At 37.3% G+C, this 9,627-nt stretch overlaps 2 protein-coding genes across 3 annotated transcripts; one reads left to right on the top strand and one right to left on the bottom strand.

Moving 5' to 3' along the window:
* The first annotated feature begins 864 nt into the window (after nt 1-864).
* On the top strand, nt 865-3,698 carry LOC101299784. Of its 2 annotated transcripts, XM_004302960.1 has the most exons (9): nt 865-1,211; nt 1,307-1,421; nt 1,538-1,603; nt 1,696-1,784; nt 2,043-2,130; nt 2,308-2,451; nt 2,551-2,643; nt 2,764-2,865; nt 2,981-3,698. In XM_004302960.1, exons 1-9 carry the CDS (start codon nt 931-933, stop codon nt 3,497-3,499), a joined length of 1,497 nt encoding a protein of 498 aa, XP_004303008.1. In that variant the 5' UTR covers nt 865-930; the 3' UTR covers nt 3,500-3,698. The 2 variants fall into 2 exon arrangements, with proteins under 2 accessions (XP_004303008.1, XP_004303009.1); XM_004302961.1 differs by lacking the exon at nt 1,696-1,784 and having other exon boundaries at nt 2,068-2,130.
* A 505-nt stretch (nt 3,699-4,203) lies between these two features.
* Nucleotides 4,204-7,002, bottom strand: LOC101292040 (histidine-containing phosphotransfer protein 1-like). Its single transcript, XM_004305306.1, has 6 exons — nt 6,943-7,002; nt 5,511-5,644; nt 5,327-5,395; nt 5,092-5,163; nt 4,490-4,562; nt 4,204-4,293 (listed from the first exon to the last, which is right to left on the bottom strand). The coding sequence occupies exons 1-6, from the start codon at nt 7,000-7,002 to the stop codon at nt 4,204-4,206; spliced, it is 498 nt and encodes a 165-aa protein (XP_004305354.1).
* Nucleotides 7,003-9,627: the final 2,625 nt, after the last annotated feature.

The following is a 9,627-nucleotide window of genomic DNA, read 5'->3' as shown; positions in this document are numbered from 1 at the left end:
AAAAAAAAAAAAAAAAGAAAGGATACCAACGATAGATATGTTGGATTTACCAACATACATGTAAGCGCTCATATACAAAAGCCTTGGCCTTTGACAACAAATGTAGGTCTAGACTCCATGTATATTATACCACCAACTTCTCAATAGACAATGACTCATAATCAACCGTTATGTGAATCAACATGCATTAAACACTAGTGTAGGTAGATGTTGATTGATTTTTAACACAATCACAAATCAAGTAAATCAATGACAGAACTACAAAACTATGTTTGAGAGGGCCGACACATGAATTTTTTCTCAAACTCATTAAACATATAGCCAATTACATATAGGGCCATGACCACCTCCAACCTCAATGATGTGATGCTTAAACCCTAAACCCGTAACATTTACGATTATTATTATTATTTGGCTAACAAACATGACGAGTTTCATCTATAAATTTGGCATGGGCCAATATCTATAAATAGGTTGCCGTACCACTCTAGTGACTCCACCATCCTCCATCCTTTCGCCGGAGGGTGGAATTGCAACAAGCCCAGATCTAAAACATTTTCAGCACACTTAAAAAACGAACCACGTGAATCACCCTCTTCCCTCAGAACCTTCAAAGCTCCTTCCCCACATTCTCTCTGTTACAACCAACAATTCCATCACCCACATTCCTGTTTCCCTCTTCAGTCTCGCACTCTTACTCCACAGTGAGTATAAACTGTATAATAAACGTAGCCAAAACCAATCTGTACTCTCCAAAGGCGCGTGTCCCACACTCTCTCCAATATTAAAAGCTGACAGGTAGGTTTCCCGGTAAAACCACCCCACTATATTTATACCTGGCTTCTTCTCACCTCTCACACTCCCAACTCTTCTTCTCTTCTCTACCGTGGACTTTCTCTTCAAACCCAGAAAACCATTCTGTGCTCCGAAATGGAGGTTCATACTCAGAGCCTCTCGGGTTTCGCCACCCTCCAGTCAAAGCCTCCATCTCCATTCTCCTACTCCCCCAACGGCGTCCTCCACTCCCGCGACTTCCCCACCTCCGAGTTGTCCCCCAAATGCGAGGCCGTGAGTCCCAAGGCGAGTGAGGCGGACGCGCTTGGGGGAGAAGGGTCCGAGTCCAAAGCGGCCGTGAAGCTCCAGAAGGTCTACAGGAGTTACCGCACCCGGCGCAGGCTGGCTGACTCTGCCGTCGTCGCTGAAGAGCTGTGGTGAGTTCACCACATTTCTGTGGTTCCTGGTTTTGGTCAATTTTTGATTTTGATTTGAAGTGAACTAACGAGTGTAACAAATTATTGTATTACAGGTGGCAAGCGATAGACTATGCGAGACTGAATCACAGCACCATTTCTTTCTTTAATTTCTTGAAGCCCGAGTCTGTGGCTTCACGCTGGAAGCGTTTTAGCTTGAATGCCTCTAAGGTATTGGTTTTTATTTCACAAAGAATTAACTGGGTTTGGATCAGAAAAATAATAGAAATTGTGGGTTGAATTTTGGGGGTTAAATTCTGAGGTAAAATTTTGGTCTTTTCTGGCAGGTGGGAAAGGGGTTGTCTAAAGATGCCAAAGCACAACAACTGGCTTTTCAGCACTGGATTGAAGCTGTAAATATTTTTGTCTATTTTCAAATTTTTTTTTCCAGTATTTTGTTTTTTTTTCTATGTGTTTTTGCTGAATGAGATTTTGGGTTTTGTAGATTGATCCAAGACACAGGTATGGGCATAGCTTGCATGTGTATTATGAAGAATGGTGTAAAGCAGATGCTGGTCAGCCATTTTTTTACTGGTAAGCAATTATTACCATTTCCTGTTTTATGTCTGTAAGCTAAAACTAAAAGCTTTTGCTTTATGCATGAACTCCTTTAGCTGAAAGATGTAAAAGCTCTGAATGAACCAAAAGTTGAGACTTCAATTATTTTTATGGAGGAAAGTATCTTATCTGTTTCTTGGACTGTTAATAGTGGCTTGTTATTTAGTCAGAACTTTCAGGAAGGAAAAGAAATAAGTTGAGGCAGTTGCTGAATGTTCCTTGCTTTATGTGCAGGTTGGATGTAGGAGAAGGTAAAGAGCTTGATCTCAAGAAGTGCCCAAGATCAGAGCTTCGACAACAATGCATTAGATATCTTGGACCTGTAGGTGCTTCTGTACTCGTTATAGTTTTCGATTATTGCCTCTTATGTGCTATACATTTGTTTTCTTTCATGACTTTCAAATTTTACCCCATGTTATGCTTATCCTGATATGCAATTTTTTTTTTCATTCTATTGAACTTTGTTTTGTATGCTTGTGGTTGTGGTTGTTGAGTTTAGCACGAGAGAATACATTACGAGTATGTTGTTGCTGATGGGCAAATTATTCACTCACAAACTGGAGAGCTACTGGATACAAATGAGGGATCGAAAGCCAAGTGGATCTTTGTTATGAGCACCACTAAGAAACTCTATGCTGGTGAAGTAAGAGTTGAATTAAGAATATTTCATTTTCATATGACCATATTTAAACGAGTCCTTGGTTTATTTCAAAACAACTGATGCGTATTTTGTTATTTCCAGAAAAAGAAAGGAGTTTTCCATCATTCTAGCTTCTTGGCTGGAGGAGTGACAATAGCTGCCGGAAGGCTAGCGGTAGAGCATGGAATTCTGAAGGTACAGTTTTTCAGCAGCTATCTTCCATCTCTATACAAATAGAAGAATGTTAGCATGCACAAGTAATATTTTGGTCTATAGTATGATTAGTATCTGATCCTTATGGCATTGTGTTTGCAGTCAATTTCTGCATATAGTGGACATTATCGACCCACTGATGACCGTCTTGATAGCTTCTTATCATTTCTCAAGGAAAATGGCGTGAACCTTGATGAAGTTGAGGTAATTGTGAAACTGAGGCTTTTCTGCTAATTCATGGAGAATATTGTTGTTTCATTTTTAAGACTCATTAACCAGCATTTGGCTGATGGTATCTTTCAACCTTCTTTTTTTCAAGATACGCAAGGCAAATGAAGATTCAGAAAAGTATGATGGCAAGTCTAATAAAGGTGGGACTACATTTAAATTTCCAACCAACTCTGAAGCTCCTACTGAACCTGAGATACCAGAAGAAGCGGAAAACACCCAAGTCTTGGAATCCACTGATGGTCCCGAGACCAAAGCTAATTACCAAAGAACTTTATCTGGCGGTCTTCAGAGTCCAAGAGCTGAAGTACCTCAGAACAAGATACTGCAGAGGATCAACTCCAAGAAGCAAGCCAAATCATACCAACTTGGGCATCAACTATCCCTCAAGTGGTCAACGGGAGCTGGACCAAGAATTGGTTGTGTTGCTGATTATCCAGTAGAACTGAGAATGCAGGCTTTGGAGTTTGTCAATCTATCTCCAAGATCACCCCCAACACCATCCTACAGGAGGTTTGCTGGTCTCGCTTCGCCTACATCTGGCCTCACATCACCTACATCCATTTCCACCTCAGATATCAACCATGGTGATTTGACCTCTGGTGATTGAACATATGATCACTTAGTTTTATACACTTTGCCTAATGGATGTTTTAGCGAATGTGGAATAATCATGTATCTGATCAGTTTCCTGTCAACTTTTAGAGTGGTATTTCCTTATCTTAGTTATATCTTGTCGTCAATATCATGTTTCATGGTCACTACTGGTTCTGGTTCTGTTTGATCCACTATGATATCAAAAGTCAGCCTTTGTGAAGTGTAACACTCGTTGGCTTCACAAATGTCAGCACCCGTTCTTTAGATGCCATGGGCGTACATTGTTGTGTCTATCTCTCTCGTTACCATCTCATTCCTAGTCGGGAGTGTGAAGCAAAATTTGAAAATTAGCATCTCTTCTAGCAACTAATAAAAGTATTCATCATTTTTTGCTGATAGCATGTTGAACATAATGCTCTGCAAAGACGTAGGCCGTGCAATCAGTAAATGTTGTGGAAGGGATAGTTTGGTTAACCCAGATGTTTTTAATGTTGGAATGGTAACGAATGCCCTAAAGCTTCAGTGCTACAAATGTCCGTCATCATCAAAAAATCAATATTCAACAACAAGAGCAACCAATCATTCAGTCAGATTCCAGAAAGAAAGAAAAAACTAACAAAAACCAAGTTTGGTAGTTTTATAGAAGAACTTTTGGTGAATTCATTTGGTCTAATCTTGGCACTCTCAGAATTTCAGAACAATACTGGATACAATTCTTCAGATATGTTTAGAATTTGAAGGCCCTGCTGCACAATTACCATCATTCATTGCAGGTTTGGATTCAATATCATATATCTTGTTCTCCAGCTGCACAAGCCAGATGTTCAAGAACAAGTCATTAATGCTTATAGAGAATGAATTTGATGCAAGCACATCCAACAGAATGCAAACCATTTTATGATTCTACATAGCTAAACTTTGAGAGAAATTGCTACAAGAATAAGGACACAAAACCATCTTTTCATTTAGTAAAGTAAAGAGATTGTTAAGTATTATGTATTACCTGAATAATGGTTTGCAATTTGTACTGTATTCTCAGGTACTCAGCTGTAACTTTTTTCAAGGCCTCCAAGGACCTGTGAGGATATATAACAATCAGCACTTATTGTTCATAAATGAAAAGGAGAGCATGAAAGTAATAGAAACCAGAATTACAAAAATATAGTTTATATAGAGGGTAAGTTGAGGTATGTTAACATTTCTCATACATGTCCTATTTCAGTACGTAATATTTACCACTTTTTGGACTCATGTGGTTACTAGAAAATAGTCTCAACTAAGGTATATAAAGTCCTCATCAGAGGAAAGTATGTAACAAGAGAAAAAAAAAATATTGAAAAGTATGCAAGTGGAAATTATATGTATGTCATGTCATGTTTTAACATATTGTAAAATTTCTCTCATATAAAAGCAGAGAATTTAGGTGATGTAAGTTCTCATGATATTATTTTAGAATTTTCTTACACTATGGGGTTTAAGTTCAATGTCTCCCCTTGTATTCTGCAGTTTCATTAATAGTAACGGCGTGAGGGCTGTCTTTCTAGCCCTTATCTTAAAAAAAAAAAAAAAAGACAGAGAATGAGAAATGCTCATTTGAGTTCTTACCTTTCCTTGTTTTGTTCATCAACAGCTTTAATAAGATCAACAGTAGCAAGGCGCATTTGATATGCTCCAATGCTGGAGAACCAAATAGAGAAAAAAGTTGAGTGATAGTCCTAGAGTTGCATAATGCTCTTGAACTTCTACCAACATTAATACGAAACAAAATTCTGGGAAATCAAGCAATCTTGGCATATATCACTATTAAAATTCATGCAAAACAATTGAAGCATTAACTTACGTGGAGCTGCTTCCTTTTAATTGGTGAATGCTAGCATTTAACTTATCAAATTCAACATGTTCTTCACCTCTGCAATATGTGACAAACTGAAATAATGAGCAAATTTAAAGTTGGATAGGGGGGTAAAGTTCTGCACAAATGTATAACCTATGAATAAGATAGCATCTGGAGGTTAAGAGATTACAGAAGCTTATTCAAATTGGCTATACTTGACTCTGCTCCGTCACAGAAATCGTTGAGCACTTGGGCAAGAAATTTAGGATTTTCCGAATTTTTCAGCTCTTGAACTTGAGCAAACTGTTGTTCAACTAAAATTCCCTGAAGACAGAAATTGCTTAGTAACTATTGTTAAAATTGGAAAGAAGCAATATTTCACTACACTGCTGAGAAGTACTATAGACTATTAATACGGTCCACAGTATATTATAATTATTCAAATCATAAAACTCATAAATTCGTAACTTCCAACATCTATGGGCTATGCGAAAATTAGTCTCTCACTTTACCAACAAGGGCAACACAAGCTCTTTCTATATTGTACCGGAGATGCGTCAAACTGGAAAAATTACTACACTAGAGGATCAGAGCTTTATATACAATTTGCACACCTAATGATTTTTTTAATCAAAATGTCAATCATTTATAATACTCAGCAAATAGTAAAATGACTTAAACACTGATAAAGGTTGACAAAAAAATTATCCCTTATGACTACTAAACACATAGTTGCATCTAGGTCCATAACAATCAAAAGTAAATCAACCAATTGAATTCTCAAAGCACGAACCACAACAAGTGTGATCTTGATTAAAAAGTGGCAACCGAGAGATCCAAAAACTGTTCTTGATTCAAATTTAGACAGTACTCAGGCCATAAAGACTCAGTCCAGCTAGCCTTCACCAAAGGAAAACTCAAAACAACATACTAGCATAAACGAGCACACACTTAATTGATTTCATTTATGCAACTAGTGGACTCAAAAGATTAATTGAGATATTCAACATTTTACATCTAACATATATGACTAAAATACAATTTAATTGAACCAATTTTACCACATTCACACAAAATTTATTAGCTATGTTTGTTGTACACATAGGGATTCCTGTACACATAATATTGAACCTAATTAATATGACATCGACTTTAAATTACGACTCAAACTTGATAAGCCTATAAATGGAGTAATTACATCTACCAGAACTACGGTTATGCCCAAAAAGGAACCACGTTATCGTCAAGACAAAAGATTTTGTTGTCACACATGTACATGTATGTATCACATACATGTGTGCAACTTAAAACATACATCTTTAAATGATGAGACATACTATCAACGATCGATAATTTATTTTCTGAAACTAACACAAACTTATATCTTACAAGGTGCAATATTTTGCACGTGGAGATATAAACAAAGACATCTATAAATGATTGAGATTTCATGCGAATCATAATCTATCAATACAAATTCCACCCACAAACTTAAATCATCAATATGATCTCATCGTCCACATGGGGACTTATATCATGTTAGAACGAGATTATGATCGAACCAAAAACATATCATATTCGATAACAAAATAATTGGAAGATGAAGAAGAATAGTTGTTTACCTCGTTCACCATGGATTGGATATGGTGCTTGAGTTGCTGCTTAAGCCCAGAAAGTGCCATGGTTAATTATCTCAAATAAGCTGAAAATTGCATATATATGCAGAGAAGGAAAACAAAACCAAATCTTATTCTATAGATTGAGAAAGACGTTGTCCAAGAAGATGACCGTTTAATTTGTTTCTTTGTTAAGAATTGCTTGCTTTTTCAAGTGCTTGGCAAATAAGGTATATGTGTAAGTATTTTGGTGCTCAATTCTACTGACACATATTAATCACCAGGTTGGCCGAGGTTAATAGTGTCAATAAGTGACAGTGTGGTAATGATTGAATCTAATAAATACAGAAAATTAAAAGATATATTCCTAACTGAGCTTTCTATTTAATTTTAATATAGATTAATGATTTATGGTAATTAATTTAGTTGGGTACTTTGAATTTAATTAGATTTATATTTCTCAAGATAGAGTCACTTTCCAAATAGAGCTAAACACTTAGTAAAGTTTCCTAAATTCTTTTCGGTTCATATTTATTTCTCGATAAGAAAAGACTACAAGAGATAGACAAGGTCTCCTCAAGATATGCGGAGCGATTCTCAAAATCTAGAAACCTAGTCCTAAATTCTTTTTGGTTCATATTAATTTTTCAATAAGAAAAGACTACAAGAGACAAGGTCTTTCGAGATATGGCGACGGCACATCTCCTATGGACGAGGCGGTGATCGTGATGGCGGAGACGGTAAGACCGTGTTGTTGGTGGCAGCGAAAGGCTATGAAGAATGCTATGGTTGTTGGGGCGTCAGCTCTGATGCAGGGACTTCGGATTGGCTTCTCCGACTGTGGTTTCACATCAGATTCTACTTTGGGGGTGACAAAGCGGGCTTTGAAGATCAAAGTCGAATTGCTAGAAGGAGCTGATCTAGTCTTGCTGGGCAAATCAGTGGTTGTCCTTGATGATGGAGATGCAGGCTTGGTGGCCATTGGGTTTGGCTGTGGCTGGAAACAAAGGTCGCCGGAGGTATCTGTATTACCGCATGCACTGCTGGGTGGTTGCATTTGAATTTTGGGCAGACCAGTGGAGGCTGGAAGGCGGTAGGAATTGCACATGGAGCCTTATCGGTGTACATCGACTTGTTTTGTTGGAGGAGGCCACAATGGATGGTAATCCGGGATTGGGCCTAAGGGAAGCTAATCTGGGCTAGGAAGTGGAGCTGAAGGAGGTGATGGTGGTTGGAGTCGGAGCATGTTTGACGACGTAGCTCTTGTCTTGGTGGCGAGAAACCCTAAGATTCTAGGGTGGACTGATGGTGGGTCGGGCCTGGTTTTTGCTAGACTGACAGCTTGGTTGCTTGTTGGGATGGAAGAGGACCTAGGGGATAGGGGTGTTGTTGGACCACTTTGGGTCTGGGATGTTGGAACAGGCCTGAGTGGAAAGTAGTCCCACTTCCAGAATGGGACAGATCCCTACATCATTATTTTGAAGAGACTGGCCCCTTCTTTTGTTAGAAAGGTACACCGAAATGGTCTCTAGGCCTCGGGTTTATTAAGCTGGGGTACTTTGAATTAGTAATGTAGGTTATTTGCTTTCTTGGTTTAAATAAGTTCGCTTGAATATTAGTTTTTTTGGGTTAGCTTTGTAGGTTTTTTTTATTTGTAGACTTTAGCTTGAGTAACATATTTGTATATGGGGTTGTCTTTGGACATTCTCATAGCTTGACCTTGTACGGTAAATGAATGGAGCTTGACTCCATTTTCCCTAAAAGAGAAAGAAAAAAGAGACAAGGTCTCCTCTAGCACAAATGGACCTAAAGAGGTCAATGTTCAGAGAAGCTTCAACACTTGGAGATAGATGACCGGCCAACTAGTAAAAAGCATTCGTCACAAAGTTTGCTTTCTCTAAAGATGTAACTAAAAACAATTTTAAGTGAATGTAGAAAATCTAGCGCAAGTTGTGAGTTTAAATCATAGAAAAAATAGAAGGAAACCTTTGCCTGAAATCCAGGCCAAGAGCTACCCCATCTATTTCATACGAGAATCTTGATTCAATATTTATATTGGGAATTTGGATGAGCAGGACTGAAAGCCTAACCCTAAAAGGCCGATAAAGCTCGAATCGGCCGAGCTTGAATTGAAAATTCTTGGTCCGAGCCTAGGACCGACCCAAATGCAAGATTTTCAATTTGGTTAAGACATAAAAAGTAAAGAAATATTTTTCGAAGTAGTTAAGTTGACAGTAGATGTTAGAGGTTCTTAATGTGTATTTATAATTTTTATATACTATTTCTTTGTGCTTTTATTAAAAATATTAAAAAATATTTAGTATAATTTATTAATTTCTTTCATTAATTATTACTTTATATATTAACTAGAACCTTAAGGATATTATGAAAAATTATTATCTTATGATTTAGCAAGGTCCTTAGTAATATATACTGGCCTTGAGTAAGGACAAGATAATTTTATGTTTTAATCGAGATTATTAGAACAAAAATAAAGCGAGAAATAGTTAAGGATAAGGGTTAAATTCATTTTACCCCCTTGAGGTTTGGGGTTAACTTCATTTCAATCTATATTCTCTCAATTTAAAAAATTTAACCCCCTAAATTTTCTAATTTTCATAATTCGTGCTCATTTGCCAAGAATCAACGTTAATTTTGAAAAATTCAGGTGGTAAATTTTTTAAAATTGAG

The sequence above is a fragment of the Fragaria vesca genome, linkage group LG6 (assembly GCF_000184155.1).
Source record: "Fragaria vesca subsp. vesca linkage group LG6, FraVesHawaii_1.0, whole genome shotgun sequence".
Taxonomy (NCBI): domain Eukaryota; kingdom Viridiplantae; phylum Streptophyta; class Magnoliopsida; order Rosales; family Rosaceae; genus Fragaria; species Fragaria vesca.
The sequence above is the reverse complement of the archived record's forward strand: the minus strand, read 5'-3'. Positions and strand labels throughout refer to the sequence as shown.

What these genes read in the sequence shown, in the direction of transcription:
- LOC101299784 (XM_004302960.1), top strand. Translation starts at nt 931, where the DNA reads ATGGAGGTTCATACTCAGAGCCTCTCGGGTTTCGCCACCCTCCAGTCA. An exon ending in AGAAACTCTATGCTGGTGAA is followed by an intron (nt 2,452 to 2,550) that starts GTAAGAGTTGAA and finishes TGTTATTTCCAG; the next exon opens with AAAAAGAAAGGAGTTTTCCA. An exon ending in TGAACCTTGATGAAGTTGAG is followed by an intron (nt 2,866 to 2,980) that starts GTAATTGTGAAA and finishes CTTTTTTTCAAG; the next exon opens with ATACGCAAGGCAAATGAAGA.
- LOC101292040 (XM_004305306.1), bottom strand. Translation starts at nt 7,002, where the DNA reads ATGGCACTTTCTGGGCTTAAGCAGCAACTCAAGCACCATATCCAATCC. An exon ending in GATGAACAAAACAAGGAAAG is followed by an intron (nt 4,563 to 5,091) that starts GTAAGAACTCAA and finishes ATATCCTCACAG; the next exon opens with GTCCTTGGAGGCCTTGAAAA. An exon ending in AATTGCAAACCATTATTCAG is followed by an intron (nt 4,294 to 4,489) that starts GTAATACATAAT and finishes TGGCTTGTGCAG; the next exon opens with CTGGAGAACAAGATATATGA.